The sequence below is a fragment of the Stomoxys calcitrans genome, chromosome 4, assembly GCF_963082655.1.
Source record: "Stomoxys calcitrans chromosome 4, idStoCalc2.1, whole genome shotgun sequence".
NCBI classification, from domain to species: Eukaryota; Metazoa; Arthropoda; class Insecta; order Diptera; family Muscidae; genus Stomoxys; species Stomoxys calcitrans.
This window is the reverse complement of record NC_081555.1, coordinates 6,055,493-6,070,145: the sequence shown is the minus strand read 5'-3', so window position 1 is coordinate 6,070,145 and position 14,653 is coordinate 6,055,493. Positions and strand designations below refer to the sequence as shown.

Sequence of the window (14,653 nt, the reverse complement as noted above, 5' to 3'; positions counted from 1 at the left end):
TACGGAAAAAGGGAAAGCTTGTTGCGGTTTATGGGCTGGTGGCATCATTGGACCGTGCTTCTTCAAAAATGATACGAATCCTAAAGTAACTGTGAATGGTGAGCACTATCGTGAGATGATATCCAACTTTTTTTTTGCCCAAAATGCAAGAGCTTGACTTGCTTGTTAAAACTCATGTCTCTGTACAGACAAGTCCGCTTCAATTGACGCATTGGAAGACAACATTGAAGTTCTTATTCGTGAGATACAGGACGAAATGTTGGAAATAATATGCCAACATTGGACTAAGCGGACGGCCCATTTGAAGCGCAGTCACGGTCAACCGTATCATCGTTTAAAATAAATTTGTATATCGACCACCGAAGGAGTGGGTTATATTGATTTTGTCATTCCATATACAACACATCGAAATATCAATTTACGGCCCTATAAATATATATATTCTTGATCGTCGTAAACATCTAAGACGATCTAGCCATGACCGTCCGTCTGTCTGTCTGTCTGTTGAAATCACACTACAGTTTTTAAAAATAGAGATATTGAGCTGAAGGTTAGATTAGGTTTAATTGGCAGTCTGCCATCAGACCATTTCCTTAATTACAAGGATCTTTGCTTGCTACACACTGCAGTGGTCGGGTTACCTTTTCGATATGAAAAAGTCTATGTAACTTTTGTTACCAGGGATATCGTAGTTCCAATCGGTTCTATCAGGAATAGTGGTACAGTAAATTTTATCAAAAAGCGGCTTAGGTAGGGTGTAATCCACACTGCTTGGAACGTCGGATAACATAGTGTCCGTATCCGCCCCATGACCAATGAGAAAGTTTCCTTAACCTCACGGCAGTGGTCGCTGCAATTTGGGTAGGCACATTGTCCAGAGGCATAAGATGTAGAATTAAATTCAGTGCATCAGATGGTGTCGTCCCTAGTGCGGCTGTGATGCACAAACAAGCCATCCTTTGGATTAAGTATTAAGCAGTAGGTGGACTTTTGAAGCGCCATCCACCAGACCACAACACCATATAGCATTATAGGTCTGATAACTGCAGTATATACCCAATTCATGACACGCGGTCTAAACCCCCAACTTTTGCCAATTGCTCTCTTGCAGGTGTATAGGGCAAGAGTTGCATTTTTTGCCCTTCCCGAAATGTTGGATTTGAAGTTCAATTTGCTCTTTCTGTAAATGGAACATTCTCTCCACCCAAGGATACAGGTTTTACTGTAGGCAACTTATATCTCCTGCTGAAAAGAACTACTTTTGTCATGCACGGATTTATTCCTAGACCACTTTCGGTAGCCCACTTTGCTGTTGCATGAAGTGAAGTATATCTCTTAGAGTACTGGGGAACTTTCCCCTAACCGCAATTGCCACGTCATCACCATACGCGACCACTTTAACGCCTTTTTCTTCCAGAGACAATAATTAATTGTTAATGGCTATATTCTAAAGTAGAAGAGACAGTACACCTTCGTGAAGTGTTCCTCTGCTGACCAATATTTTTAGATCCACAGATTCCAAGCCTGCCGTAATGCATCTTTAATAAGAAAGTTATTAATAAACTTTCTTACGGTAGAGTATTGAGCTGAAACTTTGCACAGATTCTTTTTTGTCCATAGGCAGTCTCAGTTCGAAGATGGGCTATATCGGACTATATTTTGATATAGCCTCTACATAGACCGATCCGCCGATTTATGGTCTTAGGTCCATAAAAGTCATATTTATTATCCGATTTGCTGAAATTTTAAAATTAGGAAAGTGAGTTGTGTCAGGCTCTTCACCATCGTTTTTTCAATTTGGCCCATAAAAGACGCATTTATTGTCCGATGTCGCCGAAATTTGGGACAGTGAGTTGTGTTAATCCCCTTGACATCTTTCTGCAATTTAGTCGAGATCGGTCCAGATTTGGATATAGCTGCCATACAGACCGATCTCTCGATTTAAGGTTTTGGGCCCATAAAAGGCGCATTTATTGTCCCATTTCGCCGAAGTTTGGGACAGCGGGTTGTGTTAGAGCCTTCTACATCCGTCTTCAATATGGCTCAGATCGGTCCAATTTGGATATAGCTGCCATATAGACCGATCTCTATATTTAAAGTTATGGGCCCATAAAAGGCGCATTTATTCTCCGATTTCGCCGAAATTTGGGACAGTGAGTTGTGTTAGGCCCTTCGTCATCCCTCTCCAATTTGGCTCAGATCGGTTCAGATTTCGATAAAGCTGCCATATAGACTGATCTCTCGATTTAAAGTCTTAGCCCCATAAAAGGCACAATTACAATCCGATTTCGCTGAAATTTTACACAGTGACTCATATAAGATTTTTCGGCATCCGATCGTATATGGTTCAGATAGGTCTATATTTGGATATATCTACCATAAAGACCAATATTTTGATTGACAAAATTGAACAATGACTTGTACTTATGAGACCACTCAATGTCCGTGTCGTATTTGGTCCAAATCGGAACATATTTTGATATAGCTGCTTTGGGGGCATAAATTATGCATTTTTTACCGTATTATGACGAAAGATGGTTTACATATATTCCCGAGGTGGTGGGTATCCAAAGATTGGCCGGCCGAACTTAATGCCTTTTTGTTTTTTTTTTTAACTTTCCTATGGCTCTTAAAAAATCACCCTTTATTTGAATTATGTGTTAACTTAGTTTATAACTTGTCACCCTTTATAATGGAGTGTGTTAAAAGTCAACTCAAATATTTCAATGTCATGAAAATAATTGAGCTGTTCTTTAATTATGAATTAATTTTCAGCTTTATTTCTAGGGTGCGAAGCCATGCTAAACATGAAATATTTAAACATAACTTTTATTTTAGTTTACCACATTCTTAGAATTTGATTAACCCTTTACCGCCAAAGGTCATTTCTCAAAGTCTTTTACTGAAGCTCTATGTGAGCGAGAGAGCATGTGATAAAAATCTTGAGGTGGCCATTAAGGCCCAAAAATGCTACATATATCAAATCAAAATAAAAAGAAAAGTTCTACTATGCTATGCCTGACAATGGGTTAAGGGTGTGCCCTAAACACATAATTGGGTGAAATTCCTTATCAAATGAGCGAATACCAGCAAACATAATTTCGTTGATTATGGATTTCATATGCAAATTATTATTTTTTTCATTTTGCTTTGGAACTTCTCCCCCTTCCCTGGAGGGGGAAATGGTTTATGGTTGGCCAAAAACCAGAAAATGGTCTTTTTGCGCTTTAAGAAAGTGTTGCTTTTAATTTGTCGACGCTGTGTATGCCAGGGCAGGCTTAAAAATTTTGTTTGCAAAATGGCCAGTAATTTATTTTCGGCCAGCTAACAAAATGAAACCGAAACGCAAGACTTCCAGCAAAAGTCCAACACAAATTTTTGTCTTTTATGGCTGACAACTACACTACAGTCAGTGGCAAGTTAATTTATTTTTGTTTTTAAAGGCTCCACTCGGACGCTTTGCATTTGAAACAACAATACACTCATTTAGTCTAAAAACTGAAAAAGTAGCAAATTGCAAAGGCCGAAATTAATGTGAGGAATGGGCTTAAACCAAAGCATTCATTCACACATGCCGACAATAGGTTCGCGACTCCATACACACCAATACTTTCATAGCTAAAATTAGCAACAAAGTATGGGGTTTTTAGTAAACCAATACAGTGAGCTGAAAAAGTATGTTACATGAAAAAAACCAAGCTTTATGTTAAATTTTTTTTGATAATCATAGACTTAATATACTAAGTGGTTTATTGTGGTACAGCAAAAATGCCATAAAATGGGTCTGACGTTTAATGTAAGCATATGTGACCTGCCTGAAATTCCCTTATACAATGAAAAATTTTTTTTTGTAATTTCTCAGGCAATATTTTATATTGATTGGCTACTAAAATACTTAGCCTTTGCATTTTGTCTTCTACTGTTATATCGTTCTAATGCATTTCATGAGAGATTCGTCGCTCAGGAAATAAATTAATCTACTGCATGACAGTAAATATGTTGTACGGAAAACAACAGCAACCGAAAAAAATACTCTAAAACAATAGAGAAAACAAGCAACTGAATAACAAAACAAAATAAAACAAAAGAATACCACACACACAAAATTGTTCAGCAATCAACACAATTTTGTATTTCATACGATATTCCATAAACATTAGGGTAGATCGAAGCATTGTCGGAATATTATGGAGATTGTGGAAATTGGTAACAAGTCTCAAAAAAAATTTTTTTTTTCCAAAAATTTTGTTTCAATAAAAAAGAATTATCAAAATTTAATTTTAATCGAAAATTTTGTAAATTTATTTTATTACAATATTTATTACAATTTTTATTTTAATTTTATTTTAATAGGAAAAATTATCTTAATTCCTTTTGCAAATTTTGCTCTAACGTTATGTTTAAAGAAATTTTATTTCTAAAGAAAAACTTTGTAATATTTTGTGAAATCATTTACAGTGTTTTAAAATTCGGATACAGAGTTGAAACTTGGCACAGATTATATTTTTGTCCATAGGCAAATCTTGGACGATATCTTGATATAGCCCTCATATAGACCAATCATCCGTTTTAAGGCTTATGCCCATAAAACGCGCATTTGCAAATTGCAAATTTTGCCCATGAACATTCCACTAAGGAACAAGGGCATCTATCTCATCTATCTCTCCATCTCAATGATAAGGGGCCTCCCTTTTATAGCCGAGTCCGAACGGCGTGCCGCAGTGCGACACCTCTATGGAGAGATGTTTTACGTGGCATATTACTTCAAAAATGTTGCCAGAATTAGGAAGGGAAAGCCACCGCTGAACATTTTTTCTGATGGTATCGCCAGGATTCGAACCCAGGCGTTCAGAGTTATAGACGGACATGCTAAACTCTGCGCTATGGTGGCCTCCTCGCGCATTTATTACCCGATTTTGTTGAAACGCGACGCAGCGAGATATGTTTAGATTGAGTTTGATAACCATACCGATGTAAGGTCTTGAACCCATAAAAGCCGTATCGATTGCCTGATTTCGTTTACATTTTCACATCTAGTTGTATCAGTCACCTTAACGTCCATACACAGTATGGTCGAAATGGATCGTTCCAAACTAGACGACCAGGTGGGCTTTGGGATGTAATCTAAAGATCTAGACCTGGTCATATCGAAAAGGTTATCCGACCACTGCAGTGTGTATTGCAATTAAGAAAGTGGTGGAATGGTTAAAATATAATGTCATAACGACGATTGTCATAAAAATCTTCTTAGACAATCAGGCAGCCATTAAATCCCTGGAGAACGTATTTCCAAACAGCCACAGAGATTCTAAAGCAAATGAGCTTGCGAGACTAGGAACTACCTTACACATTCCAGGGATACTGGAATCTGCGGGTATGCCTCTGGTCACATGTAAGATAAGTTTTCAGCACCAGGCTCGAAGGACAACGAATGATAGATGGTTACAAAGAGGGGTCTTTGAACATTCCAAAACTATGTGGCTTAATCTAGACTTGAAGAGGTCTACCGCTTTGTTGTCATTGACTAGAACAGACGTCTCAGTCATTGTGTGCGTCATGAAAGGTCTTTGTCTAATCGGAAAACATGCTGACAGACTGAAGGTTACCAGCAACGACTTTTTCAGAAGCTGTGAGGACGTCGAAGAAGAAGAGACTATGGAACACCTTCTGTGTGTGTGTCCCGCACTAGCAGTCAGATGCGAGTTCCACATTAGGTTCTCATTTCTTTGAGAACCTGTCTGGTTTAGCTGATGTCAACATTCACAAGTTGTTGGGCTGTTTAAATCGATCTGGATAGTTCACAATGGCAGACTGCCACTTAAACCTAACCTATCTTAACTTATGGTCAAGATGGGACTTTTTTTGGGGTATAGCTGTCATATGTATATACCGATCTTCAATTTTAAGGTCTTGTGCGCAAAACAGTGCATTTATTACCCAATTTGTCAGAAATCTAATACAGTGAGTTGTGTTAGGCATTTCGACATCTGTACAGATCGGACTATTTATGAATATAATTGCCATGAGCTCATATTTATTTAGTGAGTTGTGTAAGTTTACTCGACTTCCTTGCTGAGTATAGTACAGATTGGGCTATATGAATGTAGCTGTCAAATGTAAGAATTTTGCCACTGAATATCATAGCAGACACATTTATTGGCCAATTTCGTTGAAATTTTGAATAGAGAGTTGTCTTAAACCCCTAGCCAGTTTGGTCCAGATCGGATCATATTTATAAAAAACTAAAACAAAAACAGCACTGGCATTATCAACCGTTGGGCGATCGCCGTGCGAAGAACAAAGGAGTTTTGTGTTTGTTAGTATTAGCATCGATTTGATTTGATTTGTTTTCTATTGCGCTTATGAATCAAGTCGTCTTTAAGAGCCCTGTTCAAATTCAGATGTGTGCTTTACAACTTACTCTAGTTGGAATGGTTGTAAAGCACCATGATCCATTAGACATCTCCCGCTGAAGATTTTTCGTGGTCGAAAATGAAATCGCGATAAGGTTAACCAGTCAAATGCTTCTAGCAGAAACACTAGTTTTTGTCTTACCATAAAGGTACAAACTAAATTTCACCAAATGAAATTCGAAAATCAAGGAGAAGGGGAAATCTACCTCCCCTTCGTGGGAGAGGGAGAATGAAAATTTTAAAAAATCGGTTCAGGTGTTTTTTACTAAACTTCAATATGTTAAAAAATGATTTATTCAAAAATGAATTTCCGTAGAGAAATTTGCCCCGTATGGTTTCTGTTTTTAATAAAAACAAAATATTTTCAAAATTTTGTTTTAATGGATTTTTTTTCAAAAGTTGTTTGCATGGAAATTTTTCAAAAACTTATTTTTGTGTTTTTTTTTTTTGAAGAATGATTTTTTTGTGAATTTTTTAATTTGATTTTATGAAGTTTTTCTAATGAATTTATTTCTAAAAAAAGCTTTCTTTAACAAAAATTTTGTTGTATAAAAAACTTTTTAAAATTTTTAATTTGAAGAAAAAGTGTCAACGTTTTTTCTATTAATAAATATCCCTTTTTGTAGAGAACCATTTCATTATTTAATTTCTAAATATTTTTAAATATTTTTGTATGGAGTTTTATTAGAATTTTTTCCAAAGAAAATTTTTGTATATAAATTATTTTTCTGTTGATGAAGATTCTGGCGAATCAGAAATCGCGATACAGCGATTAAGCAAAATTACAAATATTGCCTTGCTTTTGAAAGTTCTTTGCTGTGCTATTCTTTGAATAGAAACCATTGGACGAAATGCTCTATAGGCGGACAATATCCTGCAATGGCACCTTAAAAAAAAATTTTAAGTTTAGAAAATTTTATTTAATTTTTTTAGCCCACCCTTTTATCTATATTTCTGTGACTATGTTTGCAGCTACAGTGGCTGCTGTTGAAGTTGTTTTATGACCATTGACGCCACTGTAGCGAACTTTTAATTACATTTTGCTGACATTGTCTCTGGTGTGCCACAGTGAATTAATTTCATGATGTTTTTTTTTTCATTTTCTTCTCTTTTTTTTCAAACAAAAAATCTTGAGCAAACCAATAGCATGGATACTTAGATGGCGTTTGGGGGAGCTGCAGGAGAGAGATTTAGACACTTGACATGCTATTTTTATGATATCTGTATTTCTAATATGAACTGTCTGTCCACATGTACATCTGGATATTTGTTTAGTTGCTTTCATTAATTTAAATCATTTAATTTGTTTTACAAGTGACATTTTTTGCGTGCCAATTAAACACACAAAACAAGAGCAAAGCAACAAAAGCTGGCGAATTATTCATTCATTTATTCATTCACTTTTAATTTCTATGACTCTATGGGGAATTTTTGATTTGATTTTATAGTGTGGCCGATTCAAGAATTTCATTTGATTGACTTAGTCGGTTATGGTTCATTAATGATATCATGTTAAATTATAGAAAAAAAAAATAAAACAGCAATGGCACAACGAATAAACAATTACTTAATAATTTAATAAACATTTTTCTATGAGCGTTTTATGGCATATAACACTGCCCGAGCTCAATGTTGGCTGGCTATCATGCCAATGTCTCTTTTGCGATTGGACACTGCTGTCAAAGGCGTTAATCAAAGATAAAGTGAAACGTACTTGAAATATTTTAACCAAATCAATTGCGATTGGTTAATGAGAATCAAAAACACAGCAATCTCACACACTGCCATCGGCTCACAGTTTATTTGCAATTCGCAATATCAGACACGAAGACTCTGGGTTAGTCAGTTTAAATAAAAAATTTAAATTTAATTCTATTGGAATAGAAATTCGAAAACAACTTGGAATGAGGGGGCAGGCCAGTCAGCCAGCACTCCATAGAAATGTATTCGCCGCTTATGAAATCAATAATATAGAGATTATTTGCTTTGAATGACAAGAAGAACATCAAAACAATAATGAATAATATTAAAAAATTGAACAATGTTAGAAATTAACATGACATTGCTAATTGATGGAACGCAACAACTTCTTTGAGCAATTAACATTTCATTTATTATGAGTACAAATTTCATTGAAAAGGTAAAAATTGATTAGTGAATGAGTCACGAGATGAAAGAGGAGGGTGTCACAATAAGAGCAATATGGAGCACTTTTAATTTGAGGAAATTTTTTCTTATTTTTTTTATTATACCATACACCACTACTGTAGTACAGGGTATTATAACTTAGTGAATTAGTTCGTAACACCCAAAAGGAAGAGAGATAGACCCATTGACAAGTATACCGATTGACTCAGAATCACTTTCTGATTCGATTTAGCTATGCCCGTCTGTCTGTCCGTCTTTCCATGTTAATTTGTGTACAAACTACAGGTCGCAATTTTCATCCGATCGTCTTCAAATTTGGTATAGGCGTGTTTTTCGACCTAGAGGCGAAGCCTATTGAAATTGGTAAAAATCGGTTCAGATTTGGATATAGCTCTAATATATATGTTCAACCGATTTGCAGTTATACAGCAATAAAATGATTATTTGTTAACCGATTTTCTCGAAATTTGACAGGAACGACTTTTTTATGACTCCCGACATGTAAGTTTCAATAAAATCGGTTCAGATTTGGATATAGCTCCCATATATATGTTCGTCCGATTTGCAGAAATAATGCAATAAAAAGGTCATTTGTCAACCGATTTTCTCGAAATTTGACAGGAAGGACTTTTTTATGACTCCCGATATTACAGGTGAGTTTCATTAAAATCGATTCAGATTTGGATATAGCTCCCACATATATGCTCGTCCGATTTTCAGTAATACTGCAATAAAAAGGTCATTTGCCAATCGAAATTTGGCAAGAAGGATTTTCTCATGACTCCCGACATTACTGGTGAATTTCAATAAAATCGGTTCAGATTTGGATATAGCTCCCATATATATGTTCGTCCGATTCGCAGTAATAATGCAATAAAATAGTCATTTGTTACCCGATTCTCTTGAAATTTGGCAGGAAGGATTTTCTAATGACTCTCGATATTACTGCTGAATTTCATAGGAATTGGCCTAGATTTAGATATAGCTATCATATATGTATATCGCCAGATTTTCACCCCAAGAGCCACTGCAAGCGTATTGTTTGATCATTCTTGTGAAAATTTTCCACAACGCTTTCCTCGACGATTTGCAATCATTTGTCATCCTAGTTATTACAATTTGAACATATTTCCTCGCCGAAGTCCATAAAAATTGGTTCAGAATTGGCTATAGTTCCCACATTGTACTTATAGGGTAGGTGTAGGGTATTATACAGTCGGCACCGCCCGACTTTTGCCCTTCCTTACTGGTTTTAGTAATAGTTTTGCGCAGATTCAAAGGGATAAGGGTACAGAACAGCTGACACAAATAGATACCAATTTAGAAGAACAAATATTTTTGTGCGAAAATTTTTTTTGTTAGTTCGAATGGCAATCATTTTGGAAGCTGATCTAGAGCGGTGGGCAGGCAAATATTTCAGCTATAGACCATAGATGTACCTTCAACACTCCAAAGGTGGCATCATCAAGCAAAAGTGAATGGATTCTGAAATTTCGGTTACATCCACACATTTTTGTCATTTAAATCAATAACAAGTAAAAGCGTGCTAATTTCGGCCGGTTCGAATCTTGGGAACCCACAACCATGGATTCTGCTAAAAATTTATACAAAATAAATTTAGTTGAAGGGCATAATTTTATTCTACTTACCAAACTCCTGTCTAACCAGCAAAAATTTAAAAATTAAATTAAACCGAACAAGAATGATCGAGGGAGCGGTTTTCATGGGAACTAAAGGGTGATTTTTTTGAGGTTAGGATTTTCATGCATTAGTATTTGACAGATCACGTGGGATTTCAGACATGGTGTCAAAGAGAAAGATGCTCAGTATGCTTTGACATTTCATCATGAATAGACTTACTAACGAGCAACGCTTGCAAATCATTGAATTTTATTACCAAAATCAGTGTTCGGTTCGAAATGTGTTCATTCACCGTAACGTTGCGTCCAACAGCATCTTTGAAAAAATACGGTCCAATGATTCCACCAGCGTACAAACCACACCAAACAGTGCATTTTTCGGGATGCATGGGCAGTTCTTGAATGGCTTCTGATTGCTCTTCACTCCAAATGCGGCAATTTTGCTTATTTACGTAGCCATTCAACCAGAAATGAGCCTCATCGCTGAACAAATTTTGTCAAAATTTGAACACATTTCGAACCGAACACTGATTTTGGTAATAAAATTCAATGATTTGCAAGCGTTGCTCGTTAGTAAGTCTATTCATGATGAAATGTCAAAGCATACTGAGCATCTTTCTCTTTGACACCATGTCTGAAATCCCACGTGATCTGTCAAATACTAATGCATGAAAATCCTAACCTCAAAAAAATCACCCTTTATATCAGGTCGTTGGAAGTCGTAATAGAACACCGCATGCAAAATTTGAGCCAAATCGAACAAAAATTGCAGCTTGGACTCAAGAAGTCAAATCGGGAGATCGGTTTATATGGGATCTATATCAGGTTATAGACCGATTCTGAACGTAATAGGCACAGTTATTGGAAGTCATAATGGAACACCACATGCAAAATTACAACCAAATTGGACAAAAATTGAGGCTTGTAAGGACTCAAGAAGTCAAATCGAGAGATCGATTTATATGGGAGCTATACCAGGATATAGACCGATTTTGACTCTACTATGCACAATTGTTGGAAGTCAAAACAGAACATTACGTGCAAAATTTCAGCCAAATCGGATAAGAATTGCGCCTTGTAAGGAGTCAAGAAATCAAATCGGGAGTTCGGTTTATATGGGAACTATATCTAAATCGGAACCGATATTGCCCATTTGCAATCCTCAACGACCTTCATCAACACAAAGCATCTGTGCTATATTTCAAGCGGCTAGCTTTACGCGTTCGGCCGCCATCGTGATTTCGACAGACGGACATAGTTAGATCGACTCAGAACGTCGAACGTCGCAGCTACGTTACGATTCGCATCATCTTTGAAAAGGTACGGTCCAATAATGCCACCACCCCATAAACCGCACCAAACTGTGACTTTTTCTTGATGCATTGGTAGCTCTTGCAATGCTTTCGGCTGATCTTCACTCAAAAATCGACAACTCAGATTATTTAGTTTACTTCACTCAAAAGTTTGTCAATTGTGTCCAGTACACCCTGTATGAGGATGGGGTTGCAGGTTTATCATTCGAATATGAATGAATAGCGCCTATAGGGGGCGCAATTTTCATCCGAGTGGGCAAACATTTTGTACAAAGATTTCTCTCATAACAACCAACTGACCTTAGATAAGGTTATGTTAGGTTGAAAAGAGGGAGCAGATATTAATCCGCCCCATGCCACCAATAACATACACCTAAGCCAGTAATCTGCTCAATGTACGCTCTAAAAACTAAAAAGTAAACTCGAAAAATAAAAATTTCAATGAAAATCTTTTTATTTTGGAAAAATGTAAATTGCCCTATCTTTTGGCTTAAATTAATAGATTACACATTTACTTTCGGGATTCATAACACTACCCACCGCACACTCAAACTCCTTGGCAAACTCGCCAAAATTTGATAAAGGGCCGATAACACGAAATTTCTCTGGAACATGAACATCACTAGCCGCTAGTTCTGCCATTAAGTCCGAACGTGATGTGGCACACATCAATTGACCAAAGCTAATAAAGAACAACTGACGATTGTTGTATTCCAAACCAGGAAAAGATTCCTCAGCATCCTGATGCTTTTCATACCAACTTAGATAGGCCTCATAGGCCAAATGCAATCCCCCATTATCGGCAATATTCTCATCTTGATTGGCCAACTCGGGCAACAGCCGACCCCCATAGCTATAAGACTTGTATTGGTCAACAAAGCATCTGGCATGTTGGTGGAATTTAATTTCAGATTCCGCATCCCACCAATTTAGAAGGTTGCCATTAGTGTCACACGTCCGTCCTGAATTATCAAAGCCATGAAGAATTTCATGAGCCACAACGAAGCCCAGAGTTCCAAAATTATAGGCATAAGGGTAGGAACTGGACCAAGTGTAGTAGGGTTGCAGTATACCAATGGGAACTTTGACGACATTTTCTGTAATCACATTGATGGGTGAAAACCCGTCGGGCATTATGGGCGGCGGCGGCTTGTTGAATTTTGCCCGGGCCAATTCACCTTGACGCTTTAATATTGACTTCATATTGTAGATATAATCATAGTGGTTGATGTCCACACTCTCAAGTTCTTGGGCAAAATTGTTATGCTCATAGGTGACTAATTCCAAATTTATGGCCTTCAGCTTTTGACTAGCATATTGTCGCGTTTCTGCACTCATCCATGTTAGTCTGTCGGATTTCAATGTATTCTCAAAGGCAGTTTTCAATTCGTGCCACAAAAAATCCAAACCCTCTATTATATCCTCCTTGAAATACTTGCGATAGATGAGATTTACCAAAGGCTGAAAGAAGACATTCCTGGTATTTTTAATGCAATTTATTTCCTGCTGCTGGTCGTAAATGTCATTCATGAAGTTGGTTAGGTATTGGTAGAATAAAAAATTGGCCACTGTTTTGAGGGAGGCAGTTTTCATCACTTCGAAAGTGTTGTCCAGATAGCCGGGTTGAATAAGCAAGAAGTCGGGTGTGAAGCCCAAGGCTGCAGTTACCAATTTTTTGGTATCCCAGACAGGTAAATATTTCTCCTGAACAGTTTCAATGGGTACCAGCCTAAAGATTTCGCTTAGATTGACATTCAGTTTATAATCAATCATACCGCGGGACAATGAGGTTTCGAAATCTAAAATTTCATGGGCAGTTTTGGCATTCAACCCCCTTCGAACACCTAAATATTGGCGCAAATCTCTTGCGATTGTCTGTCGACGAATTTGTTTTGCTATGGATAAGGACTCATCCATATACAAAGAGATGTCCTTCAAGTCAAATGGCGGTTGGGCAAAAGCCACACGGTTAATCGAGTTATCTTGCAAGTCGCTAATAGCGCCAATTTCAAAGAAAATTTGTACTCCAGTCTTATATATAATTCTGGACACTGTGCTGCTCCAATCGAAATCACTCTCCCGCCAGTTCTCACCCTCCAAAACTGGCATTTGTCCAAATTCTTTAATCAAATTTTGAAATTTATGCTTATAACTCCCCATCCAATCCCAGGCAATTATGCAGGATCTGTAGAAATTTTTAATCTTCTTATCCACGTCGGTGTCATCAGAATCCTCAACATGCATTTCGTTTTTGATTTTGTCAAACATGGCATTTTCCAGTATTACAAAAGTGTTAAGTGTTGTATTGGTGGGATGATGTTTGGCAAAATTACCGCAAGTGAATTCGAAGAAATCTTCACAAGGATCAATGGAAGTGTTGAAATATTTCAGCATTTCTGTGGCTTTGGTTTGGCGTATGACACTTGGGGTATGTTGGGCATTCAATTCAGCTACAGAAATTTCCGAGCCCTGATTCTGTTTAACCAGCAAAAGTGCAACTAAAGCATAGAATATCAAGATGTTATGGGACATTTTGCTTTTTTGTTAAATAAAATAGTTGCTTAACTTTCCTTCCAGAGATTCATTTCAATACTAAATGTGTGCTCTATTTTGGAGAGCTATACAGCCCCAGCTACCGCCAATGTTAACTTGCAATGAAATTTTGATTTTATTATTTAATTGGCAATTTCTGCCCTTAAAGGTCATGTTTGTGTGAAGAATTAATTGAAATAGTCACAAGGTCAGGATTTTGAAAGCACTTATAAATTATTTATCTCACATTACACCTGACAACATTAACTATGCTCTGGGAATTTCAAGCCTAAATTTGCATATATGGGTTAAATGTTATCAGTCTTAGCCTAAAAACCATTTTTATGAAACCAATCAATGATGATATCAAAAGTTCGTATACATCTCTTAAGGGCTAGAAAATTTTCTGTTGAACAGTGTACTATTCAAAGGGTTATTATCCTTTTCAGATGCTCAGGAAATCATATGGCAGGTATATAAATATGGACCGATTTAGCTAATTTATAATCCTAACCGACCTATACCATCAACAAGCACTTGTGGCATTACTTTTGAGCGGATAGCCTTAATCTTAAATGTACCCCTTAAGTGGGTTCGATATATAGAC

General features: G+C 36.8%; 1 protein-coding gene across 1 annotated transcript; it reads right to left on the bottom strand.

Annotated features, from left to right (window-relative positions):
* Positions 1-12,009: 12,009 nt before the first annotated feature.
* LOC106082840 (neprilysin-1-like) lies at positions 12,010-14,111 on the bottom strand. Its single transcript, XM_013245574.2, has one exon. The coding sequence runs from the start codon at positions 14,044-14,046 to the stop codon at positions 12,010-12,012; it is 2,037 nt and encodes a 678-aa protein (XP_013101028.2). The 5' UTR covers positions 14,047-14,111.
* Positions 14,112-14,653: the final 542 nt, after the last annotated feature.

Excerpts from the sequence above, each read along its gene's own strand:
- LOC106082840 (XM_013245574.2), bottom strand. The coding sequence starts at position 14,046 with ATGTCCCATAACATCTTGATATTCTATGCTTTAGTTGCACTTTTGCTG.